Source organism: Lepidochelys kempii, chromosome 1, assembly GCF_965140285.1.
Source record: "Lepidochelys kempii isolate rLepKem1 chromosome 1, rLepKem1.hap1, whole genome shotgun sequence".
NCBI lineage: Eukaryota > Metazoa > Chordata > Testudines > Cheloniidae > Lepidochelys > Lepidochelys kempii.
The window spans coordinates 205,134,689-205,160,520 of record NC_136380.1 but is presented as its reverse complement, the minus strand read 5'-3'; the positions used below and the strand labels follow the sequence as shown (position 1 = coordinate 205,160,520).

General features: G+C 47.0%; 1 protein-coding gene across 3 annotated transcripts in view; it reads left to right on the top strand.

The window, feature by feature from the left end:
- LOC140896939 (uncharacterized) overlaps positions 1–24,861 on the top strand; it is a 30,008-nt gene extending 5,147 nt beyond the window's left edge. For 2 of the 3 annotated variants that reach the window (XM_073309131.2, XM_073309124.2), the window contains 18 exons: positions 369–406; positions 5,798–5,938; positions 7,839–7,901; positions 9,538–9,658; positions 10,202–10,294; positions 11,474–11,634; positions 11,964–12,049; positions 12,484–12,567; positions 14,295–14,357; positions 14,520–14,597; positions 14,726–14,814; positions 15,720–15,756; positions 17,722–17,870; positions 18,048–18,110; positions 18,503–18,578; positions 19,225–19,309; positions 19,550–19,637; positions 22,648–24,861. In XM_073309131.2, the coding sequence (XP_073165232.1) occupies positions 369–406; positions 5,798–5,938; positions 7,839–7,901; positions 9,538–9,658; positions 10,202–10,294; positions 11,474–11,634; positions 11,964–12,049; positions 12,484–12,567; positions 14,295–14,357; positions 14,520–14,597; positions 14,726–14,814; positions 15,720–15,756; positions 17,722–17,870; positions 18,048–18,110; positions 18,503–18,578; positions 19,225–19,309; positions 19,550–19,637; positions 22,648–22,758 (1,626 nt within the window). In that variant the 3' untranslated portion in view covers positions 22,759–24,861. Of the gene's footprint in view, positions 1–368; positions 407–5,278; positions 5,418–5,797; positions 5,939–7,838; positions 7,902–9,537; positions 9,659–10,201; positions 10,295–11,473; positions 11,635–11,963; positions 12,050–12,483; positions 12,568–14,294; positions 14,358–14,519; positions 14,598–14,725; positions 14,815–15,719; positions 15,757–17,721; positions 17,871–18,047; positions 18,111–18,502; positions 18,579–19,224; positions 19,310–19,549; positions 19,638–22,647 lie in introns of all 3 variants that reach the window. The other variant, XM_073309141.2, reaches the window with a different exon arrangement.
- Positions 24,862–25,832: the final 971 nt, after the last annotated feature.

The following is a 25,832-nucleotide window of genomic DNA, read 5'->3' as shown; positions in this document are numbered from 1 at the left end:
GAACTTACAGATTTCTTGTGGCTGACTTAACTTTTTTGTTTCTTGTCTGTGAGCACATGGCTTTTGGGATTGTGCCTCTCTGAGGGATGGGTACTGATGTGTTTTGGCTAGTGAATGGAAGGAACATATATCAGGAATGTTCAGGATTCTGTAAACGTGGACCAAATCTATGGCCTCAAGCTGTTTGACAGTTTCCCTTTAAGTACTGCATGAATGGAATTCTCATATCTTTGGTTTGTATTACAGTTTCCTTATAGCATAGAGCTCCCTACAGCAAGCACTCTCAGTTGCGGGAGAGAGGGGCGAAGGCAGAATTGGCTGTAAACGAATTCTATCTGTTTTTCATCCTCTTTTCTTTTCTTGTCTAGGCTTTCGGGCAGTTTTGTGTAGTACCGCTTTTATTGAGGTAAGAATGTGTTCCATATCTGCACTCTGAGGTTTTGCATTGTTAACAAATCTGGGGTATCAGCAGTGACCTCTTTAAAGGGGAAGTCGATGTAATTTGGGATTTTCCTAGGGCCCTGAAGAGAGTGGGCAGAACTATTGAGCAGAGACCCTGGTATTTGCTGGCTTTTTAAAAAATTTTCTAATTTGATGATATTCAGATTTTCTATCAGGGAAGATTTTAACCCTTTCTTTTCACAGCCAACCTTATGCTTGGAAACCTGTTGCCTCTCTGCCGTCTCATATGTTCTTACTAAAGAGCAATCTCATCTTTCTCAAAATTCGAGTTATACTGATGTTTTTGTTCACCTCTAGTAGGGGCAGGAGAGCAATAAGGGGCTGTGACAGATCTCTGAGGTACAACCTGAAACTGGGGGACTGCTGTGCCCCCTTAACTCTCCAGCCTGGGCTGTCTCTCATGATGCTTTGCCAGTGACAAGCAGCAAACCCCTCCAGATGTTGTGATCACTCAGTCAACAGTATACAGGCACACACCCAGCTAAATTGCACGAATGCCCTCTAAGCCACTTATGAACTATACAGATAGAGACACCAGGAAATCCCCCCAGCTTTGTACCCCCAGAAATGTACCCTCTTACACTGCTTAAGACCTTCTCTTGAACAATGCAAGCTCATTAATTAGTTTGACACTTCATCAAAGGAAATGGACATGCACCAATCTTTGTAATCTGAGCAGATTCCCCAAGCATTCTAGATAAACTCACTGGTTAGGATTAAACATTAAAATAAGTTTGACTACAGAAAGATAGATTTTTTTTAAGTGATTATAAATTATAGGCATAAAGGTCAGAGGTAGTTATGTAAGAAATAAAAGTAAACACACATTCTAAATACTAAACTTTCAGTCTCAGTAAGATTTGAATCAAACAGCTTTTCTCACCCCCACTGGATGTTGCTGACAGGTTATACTCTTCATACGCAGGCTGAATTATCTTCTCAGCCTGGGACCAATCTTTCCAGTTCAAAGTCTCTCCTCTTGCAAACATTCTTCTTGCCGTCAAAGTAGGTGGGGAAGGAGAAGGGTAATCTCATGATGCCACTGCTCTTTATTTTATACTCTCAATTCACTAGCCCAAACATGTCTTAGTGGACCTTAAGTCACAGAGTTGAGCAATCATCATTATGTAGTGCTTGTGCAACTATCTCTTATTGAATTGGAAATCTTATTTACAATTTCCCTGCTGGTCAATGGGCGGTGATGGTCATTTAACTCCCACCTGAGTGTGGGTCATCTCCTTTGATGCCACTGGAGAACAAACAGGGGGCGACTCCCAGACTTGCAACATATTTCAATAACAACCATATAGCAAAATTTTATAACTCCGTATACAATGATGATGTACATATTTTTGACAGAATGAGTTTCAGCAGATCATGACCTTTCATATGCATGCTTTGTATGAAATATAACCATATACAGATGATGAATATGGGGGTTACAGGGTGCTACTTTGAGGTACAATGCATCATGGGTCACGTGAGAGTCAGAGCCAAATTGATAATTAATTCTCTTTGAAGTGTTCAGATCGAAGGTTTTGGTTTAGTTTATTCCAGACCTTCCAGTTGCCTTTTCAGTGTATTCAGTCTTGAACATGCCCTTAATTGTGTGCACTTTAATCTGAAGAGGCAGTTGTAATTCAAGCTCGCAGTGCAGTCCACAAGTATTGCTTATAATTTGGTGGGCAATATCTTGCAGATCCCAATACATTTTAAGGTTCTTCCCTGTAGGGCTAAGAACACTTTAAACATGACTGGTTTTAGGTAGGATCTACAGTGTGGTCTATAAAAAGAAAAGGAGGACTTGTGGCACCTTAGAGACTAACAGATTTGTTTGAACATAAGCTTTCGTGAGCTACAGCTCACTTCATCGGATGCATGCAGTGGAAAATACAGTGCGGAGATTTTATATACACAGAGAACAAAACAATGGGTATTGCCATACACACTGTAACAAGAGTGATCAGGTAAGGTGAGCTATTAATAGCAGGAGAGAGAGAGAGGAAAAAAAAAAAACCTTTTGTAGTGTTAATTAAGATGGGCCATTTCCAGCAGTTGACAAGAATGTGTGAGGAACAGTATGGAGGGGAATAAACATGGGGAAATAATGACAGGTTTCAGAGTAGCAGCCATGTTAGTCTGTATTCGCAAAAAGAAAAGGAGTACTTGTGGCACCTTAGAGACTAACCAGTTTGAGCTTATGTTCAAATTGGTTAGTCTCTAAGGTGCCACAAGTACTCCTTTTCTTCATGGGGAAATAGTTTTACTTTGTGTAATGACACATCCACTCCCAGTCTTTATTCAAGCCTAAGGTAATGGTGTCCAGTTTGCAAATTAATTCCAATTCAGCAGTCTCTCGTTGGAGTCTGTTTTTGAAGCTTTTTGTTGAAGAATTGCAACTTTTAGGTCTGTAATCGCGTGACCAGTGAGATTGAAGTGCTCTCCGATTGGTTTTTGAATGTTATAATTCTGGATGTCTGATTTGTGTCCATTTTTTCTTTTACGTAGAGACTGTCCACTTTGGCCAATGTACATGGCAGAGGGGCATTGCTGGCACATGATGGCATATATCACATTGGTAGATGTGCAGGTGAACGAGCCTCTGATAGTGTGGCTGATGTGATTAGGCCCTATGATGGTATCCCCTGAATAGATATGTGGACACAGTAGGCAACGGGCTTTGTTGCAAGGATCAGTTCCTCAGTTAGTGTTTTTGTTGTGTGGTGTGTGGTTGCTGGTGAGTGTTTGCTTCAGGTTGGGGGGCTGTCTGTAAGCAAGGACTGGCCTGTCTCCCAAGATCTGTGAGAGTGATGGGTCATCCTTCAGGATAGGTTGTAGATCCTTGATGATGCATTGGAGGGGGTTTAGTTGGGGGCTGAAGGTGATGGCTAGTGGATGAAGTGTGGTCTAGAGATACTGAATACCTCCAAAAGAAATGCAAATTAACAAGGACAGAAACTGTCACGCTCTTCTACAGTGGATCATTCCTTAAAATCAGGACCCTCATGGACGTTTCCTTAATTTGCCTCCTGATTCCCAGCCCTCACCTTCCCTGTGGCATCTACAGTACTTGATTGCACAAAAGTCACATTAGGACGGTGTTATGGAGACAAGACAAAAATAAACTTTCTTTTGTAGGATTAGTGCAATTGCTTGAATATGAATACATGCCCTCATTTTGTGTCTGTGCTGCTTATTTTCTCTCTGGAAGTGCAGGGCTTTCTAGGACCAAATCTCCTCTGCCTGCCTACAGGTCTCCGTGTTCTAATAATCTGTCCAAGTCACTCTGCAGTTTGGGTCTGCTCTCCTTGCATGTTTTGCTCCCACTCCAATTTCAGTGTCACCTGCAGATTTAATCCTTATTTGAATTCACATCACAAAGTACCTAACAAAGAAGGACATGGGAGTGTTTGAGTTTAGCTGGTGGGGGGGAAAAGCCTCTTCATATCCTAAAAAAGGAATCCCGTACTGGACTATAGATAGCAGGAAGTATATTGCTTGGAGCTTGACTGATGCTTTGGCATTTTTGAGACAGGAGCAGCTTCACAGACTGTCAGGATTCTTAAGTGAGAGACTCTATTTCTAGAGTTGGACAACTTTGATTAACAAAAGTAAACAAAGCAGAGCCAGGATAAGGAACAAGCGGGAAGTGGGGACCTTATCTGTCAAATGAAAAAGTACAGAATGCATAGGACAAGGGGCTTTGATACATTTCTAAAGAAGCATAATATAAAGAACCTTCTTAACCTGGTGGTGGTCTGTCTTCAGCTATATGCAATTACCTTTTTCTTTGCCTTGCAAAGACTTTGATTTTGATTGTAGTTCCTCTTGTTCTGCTTATTCTCAGGCATAAAAAATGGAGCACCAATTGCAGAAGGGCTTCCTGCATCTGCCAGATTGCTAAAATGTCTTGAGTTTTAGCCACACATACCTGCTTTTGATGCTCATCTTGATATATATCTCAGTTTCACTACTAAAAAGAAAAGGAGTACTTGTGGTACCTTAGAGACTAACCAATTTATTTGAGCATAAGCTTTTGTGAAAGTGAGCTGTAGCTCACGAAAGCTTATGCTCAAATAAATTGGTTAGTCTCTAAGGTGCCACAAGTACTCCTTTTCTTTTTGCGAATACAGTTTCACTACTGTGTGTTATCAACATTGGAAATGGGGGATCCTGATGCTTGAGGATGTAGGCCATGGTGTATATGTTAATTTTTTTTTTTTTAACTCCACATCACTTGAAGGTGCTTGTACTTCTGTTTTTGACCCTTATTTTTGTCTTGGCGATGAAATCCTGGCTAGACTGAACACAACTCCCATTGACTTTAATGGGGCCAGGATTTTTCCTTGTGTTACAATTTGGGCGTCTGCAGGTTGATGGCTAAGGACTTGACATATTCTAGGAAGTAGGAGGAATTGCAAAACAAGCAGACTGGGGTAGCTGGGATCCCACCATTTAGGAATGGATCAGGAAATAAGTTGTAAAAGAGGAGGAGAGTTGTACAGAACAACTGGTGTATACCATGTGGACATCACAAGATGGATGCAAGGGTATGGCTCTCTGCAACCCATTTGACAAAATGGCTGAGTGGTCATTCATGACTTGTTCTTCAGCTTTAACCTGACTTTGCCAGATTGCGCAGGTAAATATTCATGACAGGCACAAAATCTGCCTCAGTCTTCGTACAGTGATCACTGGAAGGAAAAATATTTTATTCAACCTAGAAGGAAAAATTTTACTGTTCTCAGGTGAGCAGAACTTTACAATGCTAGTTAAAGCTGATGTCTCCTTTGACAATTTTCGTTGATGTGTCCAGCTGCAGAAAGGCACAGATATTGAAGACCTCCTTTGTCATCACACTGTGTTCCACTATGTGTGCAGAAGCAGGCTTTGATCACTGGGGATGTTCGTTTCTAAATGACATTGGTTTCTTCCTGGGACCCTCCTTCTCAATAGTAAGAGAATTGTGTGGGCATCAATCCATGGTGGTGTGCTGTCCTTTATAGAGGATACGTAAAAATATATATATAAAAGATCTGCTCTAGGAATTATTTTGGGGAAGTGTTATGGCCTGTGTTAGACAGGATGTCAGATCACAGTGGTCCCTTCTTGGAATGTACAAATTAATGAATAACCTAGTAATCCTTCTGCTCCGCTTCTGCAGAGGAATGTGGTGACAGAGAGAGAATTGTTTTCTAGTAGTTCTGCAAAACAGTGCACATTGTTCAAAAGGAGAACTCTCCAGAAGCATTTTCCTTTTAACAAAGTGTTTGTGAATGAAAACGTTAGGATGGGGCTTACATGCTCAAGCAGTGACTCTCTGTCTCTCTTGCAGGGTGAATAACTTCACTCTCATGCACTATCTTGATATCCATGAAGACCCCACGTTTATTCCAGAGGTTGCTGCTGAGGGAAGAAAGGAAAAGCCTGAGACTAAAAACACATCGGAGATTCTCAAGCAGTTGATGGAGACAAGGTCAGCATGATGTGCAAGGAGTAGGGGGGTTGTATGTATGTATTAATGGAGTACTGGGTCATTATGTCATTGTCAGTAGTCTGGACAAGATCAGGTTTCCCAAAACAAAGGGACTTTCTGTATGTCTTAAACAGTGGCCCCAGTCATAAGGAATTTTTTTCCCCCATCGTTGCTTTCTGAATTCTAATGTGCAGCATCCTTTCCTTTCCAGTTTTTGTCCTTACTCAATATCTCCCCATGCTATCTCTGCACCTTCGGATACCGAAAGCACCCCTTACTTCATTAACCGTTGTCTAGACTGGGGGGGAAAAACTCTTTTTTGAATTTAAGATGCATTTGAATTAAGTACTGTTTGTGCTAGGTACTTAAATGTTTTTAGACCATTTATAGCAACTTTAAAAACATGTTAGCTGCTCATAGTCATAGAATCACAGAATAACAGAGTTGGAAGGGACCTCTGGAGGCCATCTCGTCCAACCCCCTGCCCAGAGCAGGACCAATCCCAACTAAATCATCCCAGCCAGGGCTTTGTCAAGCCTGACCTTAAAAACTTCTAAGGAAGGGGATTCCACCACCTCCCTAGGTAACGCATTCCAGCGTTTCACCACCCTCCTAGTGAAAAAGTTTTTCCTAATATCCAATCTAAATCTCCGCCACTGCAACTTGAGACCATTACTCCTTGTCCTGTCATCTGCTATCACTGAGAATAGTCTAGATCCATCCTCTTTGGATCCACCTTTCAGGTAGTTAAAAGCAGCTATCAAATCCCCCCTCATTCTTCTCTTCCATAGACTAAACAATCCCAGTTCCCTCAGCCTCTCCTCATAAGTCATGTGTTCCAGACCCATACTCATTTCTGTTGCCCTTCGCTGGACTCTCTCCAGTTTCTCCACATCCTTCTTGCAGTGCGGAGCCCAAAACTGGACACAGTACTCCAGATGAGGCCTCACCAGTATCGAATAGAAGTCAATCCTAAGCTCTACCCTGGGCTGCTGCCCTTCCCCCGCACCGAGTATGTTAGCTGTGTTGACTATGACCAGTGAAATGCCTTTTTAAAAGGTGTTGAAACTTGTCGACATTAGGTTCTGATACAGTTTTTAACAGCATGTAGTTCCAGCTTACTAGGTAACATGTTTAAAGGCAAGGCCTTAATCACCCACATACTTAGGAAAGTTGTATGTTTGCTTAGAACATACACTGGTCAAATGCAGATTTGTCTGTCTTACCAATTAACCTGTTTTAACTGATTTGTACATGTGTGTCTCGATATTCTAACATATTCCATACGAGAAAATAAAGAAAGCAATATATTAGATCCTTTTTAGGCTTATGGCATGTTGAATTATTCTTTGTGATGTGTTTTAAGTGTCAGCTTTTTGGGGAAGGAACATGGTTTTTGTATAGTCTTCAACATGCCTAGCATACTGTTCGTGCTATGCAAATAATAATACGAATAGTAATTTCTCTGTGGCAAGTTATTCCTTAAACCTTCTTACAAACTCTGGATTTCAGTTGCTGACAGTTCTAATGTGTGCCTATCAGTGTATTTAGGTTTTTTATTTAAAAAGACTTACGGCAAAATATTCAAATGTACCTAAATGATGTGAAACCCTTAATTCCATGACTCAAACTGTTATACCATCAGACCGTTGTACCATTATATAGCGAGGGATTTCTTAACAGCTAAAGACCTCAGCTGATATTTTCAAAGGGGCCCAAAGCAGTTAGTTGAATTTCATTTGGATTTTGGCAAAGAAAGTTTTCTGGTTGTTACATTGGAATCCGAAGTAGTAGCTGAAGCTTTCCTGGTCAGGACCTCATCACACCCTCGTTGGCATTGTGAGTCTCGAGGAAGGTTCTTCGGCGGCTGACCATCACTTTTTTATTTCTCTCTTGGCAGGTCTCATCCTGCCAACACTGGGTTCAGTTTCAAAGGGATCCAGGACTATCTGAACTGCTACCGGTAGGTGAGATTAAATGATTGGTGGAAAGACCTACAATATTAGGGCATCTTGTCTTCCCTTTTCCCCTCCATAGCTTGATGTGGTTCCCTGTACCTAATGGATCTGTGTTAGGAATTTCTCCCCCAAAATTTGGCCTACTACATGTACCTCCTCTTAACTTCATCCCATCACTACTAGTTCTTCACTCTAATCTGAATAAATCCTCTTCCTAATTGGTTTTTACACCTTTCCAGTAATTGCAAACTCTCTCAAAGTGCTTCTATGTGGGGGACCTACATCTGAGTTCCTAGCTCTCTGGCTTATCTGTAGTCTTCTCAGTGAAGTAGGAAAGTGGGGGAAGATTCCTTGTTTCACTTGTTGTTTTTGGGCGGGTGGATGGAAGGTCACCACAGTGAAGAGCCTTTGAGGATCCTGAAGAACCTCCACTTACTGTCCCTGCTGCTTGTCCTCCCGATTTGACACAGTTCCACCCAGTGAGTGTGAACAGACCAGAGGTCACTGGAATAAAAAGGTCAAAACAATTCTAGGGAGCAGTGACCAGAGATTGGGAGAGAATTTTGTTCAGGCCAAACTTCTAGGAGCTGTGTGCCTTAGGCCCATCTCTGATGCTAACACAAATTATTCCGTCAGAACAAACGGAAAGGTGGGGCCCACCCCATGGCTTGTGGTGTGTGTGTGTGCGTGCGTTTGCATGCCCTAACCTCATGTAACCTGTCTGTGCATCTCAAGTGTATGCATCAACCTCGTATCTAAGAGCCAGAATTACTGGAAGTGTTACTGCAGCCTTTCCCCCTTAGGGTACATTGACATTCTGAAGGCTCATTTTTGGGGGTTGATCATGAAGGTGATGTTGTGAGGCTGTTTGCAGCCTTCATCGTCAGTAGGAGACCTGCACAAAAAGCTGACTTCCATGTTGTGCTCTTGAGTTCAGCCCACCCTCTGGCCAAAGCAAGGTCCTCTGCCTTGGACCCTTCGCCGAGAAAGTGTAATGGTTCTGCCTGTAGCTCTGTCCTCTACAACACTCCTGCTGGTCTTGGTGTTCCCAAGCTTCAGACAGGGTTTCCAGCTCCTGTCTCTCTCTCTGGGGCCGGAAGTGCTGTGGAGAGGAGCTCTCATGGGGAAGGAAGCATTTCATGTTGCTCAGTAGAACTAGCTGTCTAGGGAGTGTCACTGATCAGCTCCTGATTGATTGATTGATTGATCCCTATCCAGTTCTCTGCCCAAAGGGTGATGGCATAACACCTTCCTGCCAGAGGATGCTTTCCTTCAGAACTATGTCTGGAAAGCAGAGAACCATCCCAGGAATCACAGGCGCTGACTCCGTGGGTGCTCAGCACCCACCAGCAGCCCTGCAGATCAGCTCCTCCCCCTCTCCCCCAGCGCCTCCCGCCCACCAGTGGCCCCGTCAATCAACTCCTCCCCCTCCCAGTGCCTCCTGCCTGCTGCGATCAGCTGTTTGGAGGGGGGCAGAAGGGGGCAGGAAGAAGTAGGGCGGGGTGGGGGATTGGAGGAAGGGGTGGGGTGGGGCCTGGGGCAGCGTGGGTGTCGAGCATGACCTGAGAACACAGAAAGTCCGCACCTCTGGTGGGAATTGTAATAGGATCCCAATCTCTAAACTCTCCTCCTATTTTATAGGACTGGGGAGTTGACGCCCTTTCAGGTTGCTAAGAATATTATCTCCTCTCTGGAGGACTGTGAGAAATCCAGCCCCCCTCTCCGAGCAATTGTGCAGTGGGACCGGGAGCAGATACAGAAGGTATGTCTGCCTTTGGTGGGAGTGGGCTTCCTCCTCCCTAGAGTGATAGCAGCCAATGGTCACCTGAATGGGCACACTTTCCCTGCAGAAGAGGATATGAGCGACTAAGGCTCTTGCTCTCATCTGCTGCATAGATGTTCTCAGATCCTGGGTTGTGATTGCTGGAATGAAGTGTGAATATTTCACCCTTCTCTCCTGTTTTCCTCAGTCCCTCCCTCTCAGGGCCATAAACGACTCGATTTCAGTTACTCCAGGGGGAGACTAATATTACAGCAGTTGCAGTTCCTACTGAATGTTGCTTAAACCAGGATGTGTTTCTTTGGTGTCCACACTATTTTTCCCACCCTGTGTCTCCTTTTGCTCCATGACCTCCGAACCTAGACATAATCGATCAGTAGCTTCTCCCCTCTCGCCCATGGTGGAAGGGCTCGGGCCCATCATGGGGAGATCTCTTTGGGTTGTATTTAGTTTGCAATATTGATCATGTCCGTCTTCTCAGGCGTATCCCATTGTCCAGTTAAGAAAATCTTTCTCTCTTTCCAGATGGCTGAAGCCTCCACTACTCGTTACAGGAATAAATGCCCCCTTTCTCTTCTGGATGGAATCCCAGTCTGCTTGAAAGAAGAGATTAAAGTTGTGAGTTTCCCTCATGGTTGGAGTGTTGTATGGCCAGCTCACGCTGTGTAAGGCTATAAGCACTTGTGTATCCTCCAGCTGAGGGACACTCAAAGGAACTTAAAAGCAGTTCAGTTTAAAATGCATAAAAGGAAATGTGTTACACAGGCCAATCACTTTTTTTTTTTTTTTAAAGTATCTCACTGCTTCAGGTTGTTGTTGTTAAGGCAAACATCTCGGTAAGATATTTGAAAAAAGGTATACGCATTTATGGGAATAAGAGTAGAATCTGCAGTTACAGTAGCTAGACTAAAACAGGAAGACCAGCCCTGGAATATGAGCATATAAAAAGCATATTCCATATCTGGTATTCGAATCGTAACTTCTAACAGCATGGAGGAGGTAGGAGGGGGCTGGAGGAGGAAAAGAGATACTACTTCTTCTGACAAAGCAGAAAGTCAGTAAACTTAATCCTAGAGTTGGAGGATGGGATTTCCAAAAGTTCTCAGCATTGGCCAGACTCTGGCAATTGGAGTCTTAACATTGCGGGGGGGCGGGGGGTGGAGTTAGGACTTGAGTTCGTTGGAAAATGCTAGTTCACTGAAGCAAAATGTTTTGCCAAACACAAGTATGTTTCCATTGGAAACCTGCTGGTGTTCCAAGCTCCACAGCTCTGATGGGGCGTCTGCCAGCCCCAGTGGGAGCCAGGGCTCTGGAAACTGGCAGGTTCCTGGCTTCACAGTGTGAGCCCAGGCAGAGCCATCGTTTGCCATCTGGCCAGCAGGTTGGAATTATCATTGATTCTTCTATAGCGCTCTCCACCCAAAGATTTCCAAGCCTTATTCAAAATTGGGTCACTGTTACCTGACTGTCTACATAGTGTTAGTACTCTCCCCAGCCTGATATCTAACTAGCGCCTGTACAGAGCAGTTAGGGAAATAGTAACTGTTCGATTTTAGGTTTTCTGATTTCAAGTAGCCCCCAGAGAGAGCCCCAGCACAAGGAAGGCAGTACCCTGCCTAGCGGTAAGGCTAAAAGCAGCCATGGTACTTGCCCAGCTCAGATTTCATCATAATGCCTTGAGCATCTGGGCTAGATCGGCACTGATTCCTTAGAGAGTTCTGTTCTGCTGTTGGGAGAAGAAGTTGCTGGATCTTATGTGTTCAGTACACCTAATGCACTCTTCTGTTTCTTACTAAGGTGCCTTACCACCACCGAGCGGGAACAGCATACCTTGGGACAGAGCCAGAGACTGAAGATGCTACAGTGACCAGGAAGCTGCGGGAGGCTGGAGCGATCATTATTGGGGTCTCAAACATGCATGAACTAGGGACTGGAACCACTGGCTGTAACCCCAACAGGTAAACAAGTCACACGCACACTCCCCCATCCCTCCTTTTTTTGGTCATTCAGGTAAATTTAAAAACCCCTCAGTCACGTAACTCAGCTGTTGAACATTCTCACATCTCACCTGCACAGTGGCAAGGAGAGCATCTTAGCCGTGTGAAGGTTTGAGTGCCTGGCGGGTCGGGGGGGTCTGAATCGAGGCAGCGGGATGCCTAGAGAGTAGCGCAATGTGCCTGGTGCGGGGGAAGCTAGGCTTCTTCTGAAACGTGATTTTGGTTCCTCCCCTGCCCTAAGGTGTGTCCAACCTTTTTGAGAGTCTACGCTGTCCTTTTATCTCCTTCAGATTCCATGGTACCACTAGGAACCCATACAACCCCTGGCATTTCACTGGTGGAAGCTCCAGCGGCTCAGCTGCTGCTGTGGCGGCAGGTGAGATGTACTGAACCCAGCCGGCGGAAAGGGCCACTTCAGAAGTTGCTGGAGCCTTTGGGGAAGATTCTGGGATGTGGCAGAAGTTTGGTGGGTGGGTGGAAAGAGGCCTGTGATAGATGCATCAGGGATGTTTTAGGAGCCGGGCAGAGAACAGAAGATGGCAGAATCCAAGGGGAGGGGCCTGGGAGCACGAAAAGCCAGCTGGAGGAAATAGGCTTTCCATGCAGTGCTTTGTCTGGTGTAGAAGCTGCTGGTTTGTGGTTGGGCCTCTGTAAGGGGATTTGGAAGTCAGTGGGTATTGCCCTTCGTAGAGATGGGCGCTTCAGATGTACCATATGCCCTCTCTTTCCTGTTAAAGATGCTGGGAAAATGGTGTGGGAAGGGCTGTATACAGTCTTTATGGTCCCATGCAAAGACACATTTCTCTGTAGGTCTTTGCCCATTGGCTCTTGGCACTGACGGAGGCGGCTCTGTGAGGATTCCCGCTTCTTTCTGCGGTGTCGTGGGGCTGAAAGGTATTGCCCCCTTTACTTGGCTGGGGATCCTGCATTTCCTTGGGGATGGTGGGAGCCCACACAAAGGCCAATACCCTCCTGAGCATGAAACTGTTCCCCAGCCCTCTGCAGGGTTGGGATGATAGGGCCAGTTCAGCTTGTGGCTGTAACGAACTGTGACAAGGATTTGACTTCTGAGATCTCTTGTATTTCACTTGTGACTTTAAATTGTTGTTCAGAAACTTAGAGCTTGTGTGACCATGCATCTTACGGATTTTAATTAAAATGAAAATAATCATTTGCAGCCAAACGGGGATATACCAGCTAGGCAGTAAACGTCTCCATGAGTCCAAATGACAATTGGGTCACTCTGTACTCTAGCCCCTCTTGTCTGCTAGCCCCGGCACAGTGACTTGGCCTGGCTGAAGGAGCAGGAATAAGTAGATGTCATTCTGAGCTGGAGAGTGGGGACTTGGTTTTTTTGGAGGGGAAGGGGTTAGAAGGGAAGGAAGCCACAGCATGAGCCCCACAAGCTCTGGGTTCAGGGTCCAGAGGCATCTCTGACATGACATTGCTGGGCCCCATCCTGTTAAGGGTTTGGAATGTACACCATGAAAGTTGTCTCCCTCCGCAAGCATTGAATTTGCCCCTTCTTTCCTGTACTACTCCAGGGAGGAGAGAACTAAGGGGGCAGAGAATCACCAAGTTGTAAATCCATCTACCTCTGTTGGAGATCTTCTGCAAATACCCAGGATTGATTTACAGCCTGTAAATAAATCTTTCCCAACCTAGGAATTCTGTAGTTTTGAATAAGGTGGTCACCCCAGCCCTGTATCTCAAGTTAGGGCACCAGTTACCACTGGATTAGTATACCCAAGTGAACTTGTACTCCTTTCTCAGGTGGGGCAGGGGGCATGTGTAGCAGGTTATGGCAGAACTTGTCAGAAGTGGGTAGGGAATACTGCTAAGTAGGAAGGCAGTGTTACTGGCAAATAAAGTTAAGCACGTGCATGAGTAGTCCTGTTGACCTCAGTGGGACTGCGTATGTGCTCAAAGTTAAGCACGTGCGTATTTGCAGAAGGATCTTGGTTCCTAGTAGAAAGGTGGGGGTTAGTCACTTCTGCTCTGTAAAGGCTCCCCAAGGATCTAGAGCTTGGTTTCCAAAATGTTAGTTCTACTTCCCCCTGAGCACATGCGCTACTGGTCCCTCCCCTAAAGTAAACTCTTCCCTAACTGAAAATTGGACTGGAGGCCAGACTTAGGAAAGCAGCCCTGCTGTGGGCCATCTGGGAGTGGCAGGATGGAATGTCCTACTGTAGGTCTCTTCCATCTCTTAAATGTTTGTGCTGTAATCAATGCTAGCTTCTAGCTGAAGCAAATCCTAAGCCAAAGATTTAGTGTCGTGTCTCCTCCCCCCTTCCCCCCCGCCCCCCAAAACACACACCCCTTGCATTCTTTGGAATCTCCTCTGTGAAGGGTTCTGAACCTGATTGACTTGATGAAGAAATCCAGTCTAGAGCTCTGTGGGACTGATGCCATCTCACTCGAGGCACACAAGAAGAGGAGGGTTGAGGGTATTTAGTCTCATCCCCTTCTAGGTTAATACTAGAGATGGACCTGAACCAAAACCCAGATCCCAAACAAGGAACTTTAGGAAGACTGGGTCTGCCGAGCTGCCCAGCACTGGTCTGTCTCCAGTTAATACTGTTTGTTCCTCCATCTGACCTCTGTGTCTGTCTTGCTTGAAGGTACATTTGGGCGCATCAGTTGTCACGGCTGCCTTCCACTCTCCTACTCCACCGTCAGCCTTGGTAAGAGGGCTCTCGTGCCACCGCTGTGACTTCACACGTGTGCAAGCACAGGGAAGACCCACAGCAGTTGCAAGCCCCCGCATGAGAGTGCGTGTCACTGGGAGTGGGTGTGTCCTGCTCACCTCTTGTCATGTTTGTAACCATTTCATTTATTCTGGACAGGCCCCATTTGTACGTCAGTGACCGATGCAGCCATTGCGTTCAGCATCCTAGCTGAGCCAGATCCACTGTACCCATATGGTGAGTGAGCCTATGTCTCTCCATTATCCCCCTTCTCCCTGCCTGCCTCCCCCATGCTAATGACCTGTTAGATATCTTGCTGTGGGTAGGTCCCTGCCTGACGGGATCTTCTTGTTTGTCCCTTGCAGGACTACAGCAGCCAAAACCATCCCTGTCTGAAATCCTCACCCCTGACCTCAAGGGCTTAAAACTGGGAGTGAACTGGACTTTTTTTAAGGTGCCTGTTGTTTCTTTTCTTTATGGTGCACTGTGTCAGCTGTTGGAGCTCCTTCAATTCAGCCATCCCCTCCCCTAGCCTGCCAGCTAAGGATTGATTGCCGAGGTCTTTCTCCTTGCTGCCCTTAGCACTACAACCTGGTCAGAAACTTCACAACGAAAATCTTTTTTGAGGGAAAACACGGTTCCACTGAAATTGAAATTTTCCAGAAGAAAACACTGATTAGGATGAAACTTTGTACTTCACTGAAGCAGCATTTTGAATGGCAACATTTTTTTTTTTAAACAGTTTTTAGCTTAAAATACCATGGCAGAAATGGAAATATCAACATTAGGAAAGGAAGCATTTCCGTTTGCATTATGCTTCTGAATTGACATTTGTGAGAACGCTTCATTCGGTGAAAAACTTCAGTATTTCAGCTTTTCACCCCAATTCGGGACAAAAACAAGCCTTGAAATATGGGGATTTCTCACAGGATGGAAATTCCGTTTTCCAGCCAGCTTTACCCTGCGCCCACTGCCTGTCTCCAGAAGACTGCTGAGGTCACGTTCCTTCCACCCAAGCCAGACGGAGGGGGGCTGTATACTGGGCTTGATGCTGCAAGGAAGGGTTCATGTGCTGCATTAGCTGTGCCATGGCTCTATTTTCCTCCCACTCCTCCAGAGCAGCAAATGCAGGGCTGTGTGGTCTTGGAGCTGGGGCCCTCAAAATAGCCGTGGCGTGGGATGTGTTGGATTTATGCCCAAGACTGTGTTTCAAGGAGGAGAGGAGCATGTGGCCTTAATTTAGTGCTCAGGATGGTGGGGAGGCTGGTGTTGGGTTCAGCCAGGGGGAGGAGGGGATGACAATTGATAAAGGCCGTTGGTTGGTTGGTTGGTTGATTTTTTTTCTGTCTTGTCTTTCAGGCTTGTGATGCAGAAATTTTGAAAGTCTGCCAAAAAGGTAGAGCAAATGTTTCTCCATTTCTGATCGCTGCTCCCCCATGTCCCCATAAAAAGCTGCAGTAAAGGATAGAAAGGCCCCGGAGGCTCCAACCTGTGGCAGCCTGCAGCCTTGTTAGTTTGGAGGATAAATGTGTTGTCTGTTGGGGGCAGCTGACCATCACTCAAACTGTATCGTGTTCTCTTGTCTCTCACTTGAGGGGTACTTCTGTTCGTGTAGCTCACGTTTGAGTTTTGCAATTGTAACCTTGGCTAACCTAGCTCCCGCTGGCTGGCTGTAGTGGCCATGGTGCCCTGAATAACCTTGATCTTGCTGGAGTTTTAAAGCTAAGTAGGTTTGGGCTTATTTTAGTTCAAATGGAAGCCTTGCCCACTCCCCCACCATTGAAGCTGGCCTTCTAGGCTGCTTGTTCCTTTGCTGTTGGATAACCCAGCATATGCGCCACCATATTTACAATATAATCGTATAGACTTGTCTTCTGAAAGCCCTTCTAGGTTTGCATGGTCTGCTAGCCTAGTGTTAGTGCTTTGTTGCGTGGGAGATGTGGTTGTGAGTCCTGCTCCTGTCAGCCCACTATTTGGGACTTCCTAGACTACAGCCAAATCAGCTGTGCTGCAGGGATAGTATCTTGGGGGGCGGGGAGGGGGACTTCTCAAATCTTGTAAACTAAGCAAGGATGGACCTTGTCAGTAGTGGAGGAGACACCTCACCATGGCCTGTGTAATATATGTCATCCACACATCAGAGTTTAGCTGCTGACCAACTCCTCCGGAGTTTTTGTTGTTGTCCTGAGTGCATTTATCCTGTCTATTTCCAACTCCTATTGTGACTGTATATATAAATACTATTGCAGTGTCTCCCTGTAAATTTTGAATTCAGATTGTCCCTTGCAGTCCTCAGGACCCCCCTCTGCCTCATAACCGGCATTCAATACTTGGATGCCAAGATGACAGACTCCTTCAAAATACCAAAGAATTTTTGCTTAATTAAATGCAGCATCAAGATTGAGTTTTAGCTACCCAGAAACGAGGAAATTCAGAGCTGTTTCCCACAGCAGATTTAAGCCTGCTCCCTTGTGTGTAGCCTCAAGATGTCTTTTGCTGTCATACATTGGGGCAAATTGTCAGTATATTAATTAAAATGCACACTGTGAGGTGGTCTGAATGCATGAGGGACTCAAACTCCACCTACATTACTACAGGTTGGAAAGCAGGTCAGATGTTTTAATAATATTCAGCTCTTGTATAGCATTGTACAAACACCAATTCATATTTGAAATGTGTGCATGCCAGTGAGGCGGGTAAACTGCCTTATCCTCATTTTACAGATGGCAAAATTGAGGCTCAGATAGCTTGAGTGAATTGTCACGCTCCTGTAGCGAGGCTGCAGCAGTCAGGGACAGGGTTCATGAGTCCCAACTCCTCTTTCCGTGTCTGTAACCAACATACATGCAACCACTTAGTGCCCACTCAATTTGCAGCATCGTGTTGATTTAGTCTTTGACTTCAATTTCACGTTGTCCTTTCTGAATGCTCTTTGGATGAGAGCCTCCGACTAGTAACATTGATAGCAACCTCACACTAGTCTAGCATTATTCATCCCAGCAGATCTGGAAGCACTTTGCAAAGTCAGGGAAGCGTTATGATGTCCTTTTTACAGACTGTGTAACTGAGCTGCAAGCAACTTACCCACGATGTAGTAAGCCAGTGGCAGAGTTGAGAGCAGACCCTTGAGTCCTCACCCCTGGGCCCGCTCTGTCACGTGGGTAGCTGTGATCTAGTGGACAAAAGGCCTGCAGTTTTTTCCTGTAACTAGATGCAGCCAGGTGTGTTATTGCCCATGCACTGTGTGATCATATGAGCAAAGAGCCTCTTGTCATGTGAGATTAAATCTCGGCCATCTCACTGTAGCCTTCTGAACACGAGGAATAGTGCATTCCTTTTGCTCCTCCTGCTTCGTGCTCAGCTGTAGAGCACCTGCAGGCTTTAGGTGCCTCCGTGGTGGATGTGCCCCTGTCGGAGATGGAGGAGGTGCGGGTGGCACATGTGATCTGCATTCTCAGCGAGATGAGGGATTACCTGCAGCCTGACTTCAACGCCCACTTCCAGCAAATGGTAAGCGGCAGATGTTAGCATCAGCCTTACTTGTATCAAGCCGCATCAGTCACTACTACACATGAATGGATGGGCTCATGGTGTGTGGGATCTGGGGCTTTCTCAGCCTTTGCCCTGCATGGGAGTGGAAACCAGCTGGAGTGCACAGCCTTCACCCACAGTTCCTTTGTGTTTCAGAATCTGGAGACTCGGCTCAACCTTGCTCTGGCTTCCCAGTTCACAGCTCTGGATTATATTAAGGTGAGGAGCATGCTGTGGAAGAGGGGGAGAAGGCAGGCAAAGAAGAAGGCTTCTCCCAGCCTGGTGAGGTGGTGTAGAGGAGACAGCCCACTTGGGAGCTCTCTGCACCCAGGTAGAGAGCCATGGAGAGACGTTACCCAGCAGTGCTGTCCTCTGCATGAGAACCGACGTAAGCTTAGAGGGGCCCAGATGGGGAGGAGTCATTTGGTCTCATCCTCTTGCATAGGGTCCGATCAGTGAGTCTGTGGTGGTGCTGGCTCTTTATCAGGGAAGGAGGCTGTGACCCCCGGTGACAGAGATAGGCACTGCTAGAGGACTCTGTACATTCTGTAAATTGGTGCCGCCTTGGTACATCCCACCTTTGCACTGATACCAGCTCCTTCTCTTTGCAGGCAAATCGGCAGAGGACTCGGAGCATGAGCTTTCTGCGAGAGATCTTCGCCAACGTGAACTGTATCCTCACCCCGGGTATCTGCTCTGTGGGCTGGGCATGGGATTTACTGTGGCCTGGAGTGAGACTCTTGGCATAAATGTGCACATATGTTTGATGCACTTGGCTTCCAGGGTTAATGTTTAATCCATGTGAACTTGCAAAAGTATACCTTTTATACCTACCGTGAGTCAAACATTCTTACTTTGCTCTGCCCCAGCTCTAAGGAAATGTGACTTTAAAATTGCTTTGCAGACCTGCTCCCTGTATGTTTCACAGTCAGAACTTCTCATTTTGCTGACTAAAATAAGAATTGTAACACTCCTGTTAACTGAGCTGTGCTGGCTCTGCAGGGTTACAAGGGAGGGAGTAGGAATCGATGAAGGGAGCTGTAGCTCACGAAAGCTTATGCTCAAATTGGTTAGTCTCTAAAGTGCCACAAGTCCTCCTTTTTGCGAATACAGACTAACACGGCTGCTACTCTGAAACCTATTCTCTGTTGTGCATCATCAAGAAACTCCTTTTCTAGTTGGAAAGTTGTTCCTGATGATGCACAAACCAAAAAGAACTTGGCTTGACTCCAGGGATGAGGTAGAGCAAACGTGTGCCTTAAGGGAGGCACAAGGGGGCTGAACTGTGCCTGCAGGAGATGGTGATTGTTGGTTGCCTGTTTCTCTCATGCAGCCACCGCTTGCACTGCCCCAAGAATCCACGACGCTGACCTCTTGACTGGGAACAATGACGTTCTAACGACACTTCGGACCATGAGGTGAGAACTCTGCTGTTTGCGCTGGGCAGTAAAATGTGTTTGTGGTCAGGCTGTATGGAGAATGCTGGGGAAGCTCACAGCTGCTCCGTCCCTGCCTTTGCCACCTGCAGTGGCTACAGGAGCACTGGCTGTCGAGCAAGAGAGATCGCAGCTGCTCCAGTTTCTGCCTCTTCACATAGAAATGACTTCACTGCAGTCCAACAGTGAGCGTGCAGGTGACTTTTCCTCACTCTCTTGCAGATACATGCAGCTTGGAAACTTTACAGGCATCCCGGGTCTGGTGGTGCCAGTCGGGTACACTGCCACTGGGCTTCCCATCAGCTTTCAGGTAAACACTTATCCCCTTGCTAATGCTAGTATGAGAACTGCCCAGACCACACTACTCTGCAGGTAGACAGGTGTCTAGTGCTGGGTCCCTATAGCCAGCTTATAAAGTGGGTGGAATTTGGTGCCTAAAAGTCTAAGCTTCTGCTCTTGTCAATAGACCTAATACAGAACTATGTATTCTGGGTCATCAGGAGAGTGTGAGCCTAGGGGCCAGCGGAAAACACTGGATCCCCCTTCACTTCCCCATGTCCTCCTCGATTGTTCTCCTGGGGTCTGTCCCTCTCCCATTCCTGTTGCTTCCTCTCCCTTTGCTCTCTTGTTTCCACCTTCGCTGCGCCCTTTATTTGTCTCTAGCGCAGTGAGGTGCCCCAACTTTTCCTGTCATGCTCCCCCCTTACCAGTAATGGATGTGTCCACGCTCTCACTCCTTTACTGTGCAGTCCACTCAGCAGAGGAGCTTGGGCTGAAGGCGGGGATGGGGGAGGAACTGGCCTGGGGGCAGAGAGAGTGAGGGCAGAGCTGGGCTGGGAGCGGAACTGGGCGGAGCAGAGCTGGGGCTGGGGCCAGAGCTGGGTTGGGGGGGGGTGCTCCTTCACCACCACCATGGAGGTTGGCCTGGGCCCTACCACATGGCCCCCCGAACGTTCCTGTCACCCCACAGTTTGGGGACGACTGTTCTAGCACCTTCCCCACTGAAATGAGCGACGGGTGTCTGGGGGATATATAGGGGTACGCTTCTAAAATCTGACAAGGAAGGATGGCCCACTAATTAGGGCTCTAGCCTAGGACTTGGGAGACCAAAGTTTAATTCCCTGCTGTGCCACAGACTTCCCATGTGACCTTGGCCAGGTCCCTTAGCCTCTCAATGCCTCGGGTCCCCATCTGTGACGATGGCGTTAATAGCACTGCCCTAGCTCCCAGGGGTGTCGGGAGGATAAATACATTACAGAATGTGAGGTGCTCAGGTACTACAGTGGTGGGGGCCACATAAGTACCTTTGCTAGATGGATTTGTGGCCATGCTCCCAGGAGTCCTGCTGTGGATTCTATTTCTGTTGTCTTGGGTGGAGCGAGGAGGAAAAGACCGTGACAGGAGGGAGCAGAGATGGTTGTGAGCGAACATAAACTTTTAGTCTAGGCATGAAGCTGTACAGGGTCTGCTTCCCCATTCCAATCTGCACAATAGGGATTTGCCTCAGCAGAGCAGGGGGCAGCTCTGCATATTATTTACAGTACACGCCTGTTCCTCTGAATGGCCTGGGGGACATCCCAAACTTGCAGATAACCAGGTGTTGGGAGAAACAGAAATGCTGTTAAGTAACATAGGGCTAGCTGGGGTCACCCTGCACGTTCAGGTAAGCAGGAATTTTGGGATCAAGGGAATTTGGATAACTGGAATTACACTGTGCTATTATTCGTACTGGGGTAGCACCTAGGAGCCCCTGTCAGGAACCAGGACTCCACTGTGCTGGATGCTGTACAAACACCAAACAGATGGTCCCTGCCCCAAAGAGCTGGCTGACGTGCTGGAGGGCTCCTGAAACCAGTGGGAACAGTGTCCCTTGGCATTAGCATGGGTGTCTTCAGACCATCTAGCATCTTTGCAACTCATGCTGCTCAAAACAAGAAACTGCTGGAGACTCTAGCCTCATCGCAGTCAACTGCAGCCTGCTGCTTTGGCTGGCTGGTTGTCTGTGACTACAGGTCCCCTGCTGGCCCTCCCCACCCCAAAAGAAAACCGAGAGAACCCATCACATTGCTTGCGAGAGGAGGAGGAGGAAGCTAGGATTTGGAATCAAGTGGGGAGCCATTCCGAGGCAGCGGTGGGAGGATGTGCCGTGGGCTGCAGATGGTGTAGACTAGCTGGTATTTGGCGCCTTTTAGCCTGGTAAGGTGGCAGCACCAGCTGGGGTTCTCAGCCAGGACTGCAGTCTAATCCCTGCCCCATGTTAACAGGAGGCTTGTGCCTTGTGGTGGTTCTTCATGTTGCAGTACTTAGTGCTTCCTCCCGCTAAATTGCTTCCATCCCCCACTGTTCTTTGGCTCCTTGCCCATCTACACCTATTCCTGTCCAGCCTCTCTGAACCCCATGCCAGTGGCCCCAGCTGCATTGTGAAGGTGCTTCCATTCTGCTTCTGTTCTGAGGATGGGCAGGCACATGGAGGACAGGCCAGAGAGAGGGGTGGTTCCTGGTATGGGGTTGGCAGCGCCCAGGCAAGACTAGCTACAAGGAGTTCCTACCTGACCCTATTTCCCATCCATAGGGTCTCGCTCTTTCAGAGGCCTCGCACCAGAAGCACACACCTGACCCGCCAGCCGGAGCATCATCCCTAGTTCCCCAGTCACAGTCCCATCTGACTCGGGCACAGGCCGAGTTCCTGACCTGCCTTCCCCTACTCAGCAAATCCACCTCCTGAGCCATTCATGTAAAAGGTCCTCGGGCTTCAGAGCCTCACACACAAGGGGGTGTGGGAATTCCTGCATCCCAAGGGAGGTCAGAAGCACGGGGACAACTAGGAAGGCATCATGGTGCACAGAAACAGGGGCTACAGGAAGGGACAGTCTTTGGGAAAGAGCTGGATGGGGCCCTGTAATTGTTACTTCCAGCAGACAACTGCAACACCTAGGGCCAGCCCTGCTCCCAGCAGCCACAAGCCTACTTTCCTCCAGGGACCACCCAGTTTATTAGGAAGCCAGTCATCTCCCAGGAGAGGGCATCCTCTGTCTGTTTCAGCCTGTCACTCTAGAAAGCTCCCATTTTTCTCCCCACATGTCCTTGGTGGTGGTAACCTTTCAGTGTTGGGACCTGTGATTCCCAGGTGTCATTCAGCTGGGTGCTAGCTAGATTCCAGAGGGTGGCTTCAGCAGGATCCTGACCCCGTTGCTGAGAGGGTTACAAGATTATTCATTGTGTCTGTGCTATTCCTGCTGGTGAAGCCACCCCTCGAGCTTTCTTACCAAGCAGTGCTCTAAAGCCCTGCGGGTGACGGTGACTGTCTCTTCCACTCGCAGGTCATGGCAAAGTGGTGGGACGAGGCCGTTCTTTTCCGGGTTGGCCTGAAGCTGGAGCAGTTCCGTGACATGACCAGGAAGCCGGCCATTTATTACGACATCCTTGCATGATGGGAGCCTCAGAAAGGAGATGCTATGATTGTTCTGGTCTGATCCGACTGAGTGTTACTGGGGAACGGAGTGGCTGCTTTTTATGTTGATCTCAACGTGGGGCGGTGGCAGAAGCAGGGCTGTTTACGTAGTGGAATAGTAGTTTGTTCTAGGATGATATTTATTCCCAGCCAGGGTTAATGCTGCCCTCAGGTGCAGGGGCTGTAAGAGGATACCAGTCTATATATGGACATGGGGCTAATGGATGGGTGCAGAAACGCCCATTTATTTTTGTAGTTAGGTTTGAGGTGTTACATGGATAGGACCAGCCAGGGACACGCTCAGCATGACCTCCTCCATATGGGCTGCACTAGTAAAAATCAGCGATGGGTACTCAGCTTCCACAGCCTTCCATGGGAGGTGGGAGAACATCCCTGGCCCAGTGCAGCCCATGGTCCTTGAGTAAATCCTTTTGCCCTAGTTACACTATAGAAAGGGGGAATGAAACACTGCACTTTCCTGCGTGTTGTGTTTTCTGTTTTGTTTGAGCAGGGGGCGATCTTTGGGTGGGGGAGGCAGTATCCCCGCTGCAGCAGGAGAGTTTTTACACTCAGGATAATTTAATAGGATCTGTCTGCTCCTGGAGCAAATAGGTGGTGCATATGAAGTGTCGTCATAGGACCAGTCTCTCTTGCAGTGTATGTGATAACTAAAGAAACTAAACACAACTCTGCAGGAACATAGGAAAGTGAAGTCTTTTAAAGCTGCTTTTAGATTTCTCCTGCTTTGCCGTCTCTGCTGGCAGCATAACTTGGCATTCATTGTTAGTGTGGGTTTTCCCTGGGAAACTGGACAATGTAAGGAACTAAGCCCTTCCTAGAGCCTGAGGTTGGGGTGCACAGAACTGCAGAAGCCCAACAAGCACGTCTAACTGCAGCACAGCAGTAGGTAAGAGAAGGGATAGAACTACCCAGCCCTTGTGACCTAACAGCCAGCGCCTCCTGCTAAGACACTCGCTAAAGAGGAGCAGTCAAAGCACTGTAAGGGGAACTAAACTCTGGAACAAGGAGATGGCAGCTGTCCCTGTCTAGGAAGGATTTTTACTGGTCCACCCTGTCATGCATCAAAAAAGCACACAAAGTGAACCCTGTTTACCACATTCAGTCATTGTTCTTGTTTCCATGAAGGAGCTAGGCCCTAAGGCCAGTCCTGGCCATTGACCACAGCCTATAGGAAAACCACCTGCCTTTAATCTCTCATCGGTGCCTACCTCCTCTACCCCCTGGGATCGCTTGAGGCTTGTGCCTGCCCATTCCTGCACTAGTGCATTCAGCTCAGTCACTTTATCAGAGCAAGAAAAGGCCTAGCACTAAATCTGAGTAGGTGGTAGGGCTTCCAGCTGAGAGACTAAAGAGACCAGGCTCTTTATGTACCCTCTTCCCTAACACTGGCCACAGATGCACTTAATAGAGGGAAACTCCTGGATTCGTTCAATATATTCTTCCTGCTACACCCTCACTTCCAGAAGGTTTGAAATGTAAAATTGTTTGCAGAAGCTGCTGCTGTGCCAGAGTAGGATAAGAGCCATGCTCCCATTCCCCTGACTAGGAAAGGTGGAGCTTTCACTGCAATTAGCCCAGGGAAGTTTTGTTTAAAAAAAAACCAAAAACCCTCAATCCATTTTCATCTTCAAAAGGATTAAGACTGTGGGTTTCATGGTATTCAAATGGAAAAGCACCACACTGGACCCTATTGTCTCATCTGTCTTCAGTTCCTGCTGGGAAACAGCAGCAGTCACTGCTAATTGCTAGCATCATGGGCAGTTTGAGATAGTGAAACAGCGTTGGGTCTCTGACTGTTTTTCAGTTCCTCTTTACTGTAACTACCTAGCTAAGCAATGAGAACTAGGCTCTGGTATCTTCTGCTGAAGAGCAACTGCCTTATCACTGATCGATGAGTACTTTCCCTACTGTAACTTTAATTCTAGTTTGGTACATTTCTGTGGAGGGGCAGCAAGTGTGTGTGTATTGCCTAAAGGCACGAGGAGACTTTACCAGAATGTCCTGCATTGGGATGGTTGTGGATGATTTATTTTCACTCAAATAAACAAGTTTGTTCTTTTAACTCTGCTTTTTGTAGCTGACTGAGGGTCCCTAGTTGCAGTGGTGGCAGATGTAACCTCAAGAGGTTGCTGTGAAAAGGGGTGGGGGGTGTTGGAAACATATTTGCTCTAATTCAAATTCATGTAAAGAATGTCCTAAGACCCCAGTGATGGGAACCTTCTAAAAGCATATTATAAACTGCCAGCAGCACCTGTGGGGCAGATGGGACCTAAACTGCTTCAAGTCCACTCCAGTGCCATTGGAGTTCAAGACCTGGTTTGAGTTTGGCCCATTCTCTAAACCAGGGGAACTCCTCTTCTGCTCTGAAGAGGAAAAATCAAACCCGTTGATGTGGAGGGGCTCCTATTCCCCTCCCCACCCCTCAATGCTGTCCCAATTTTTCACACTCGCTGTCTGGTCACCCTACTTCAGCCTCTAGAAGAAAATGAAGCACAGGAGCCTTTGCAAGTGGCCACTGACTGAGGGCTAGATTCACAGAGTGATTTAGATGCTTAACTGCCACTTTAAGTACTTAAAATCCAAAATTTAGATCCTCAAAAGCCTCACTCAGCTACCTCCTAACCTTATCAGTGCCCAAATTCCCCTGGCATCTAAAAATCTGTGCACAGCTTCCTCAATCTGGGCATCAGAGCCCCAGGAGGCTCCTCAAACCAGGTATTACCCCCCCAGCTTGACTGCACGGCCTGATATAGTAGGTGGGCAGGAACAGGAACTTGGGCCTCCCATGTCCCAGAGGAGTGCTCTAGCTAGCCTTGGGAAATTAGACTTATTGGTAAATCTCAATTTCACCAACACACACACACTGATTAAAAAAATACTTCCAGTGATGAGAACTGTAATTTAGATAGGCAAAGTAAGAAAAATCTCTTGAATTTAGCAGATTGATTGAAGGCTATTTACTCTATTTTGACAGGTGGTGGTGACAATTTGTGTGAACACCTAAAAGCTTCAACTTTCTGAATCAACAGCAAC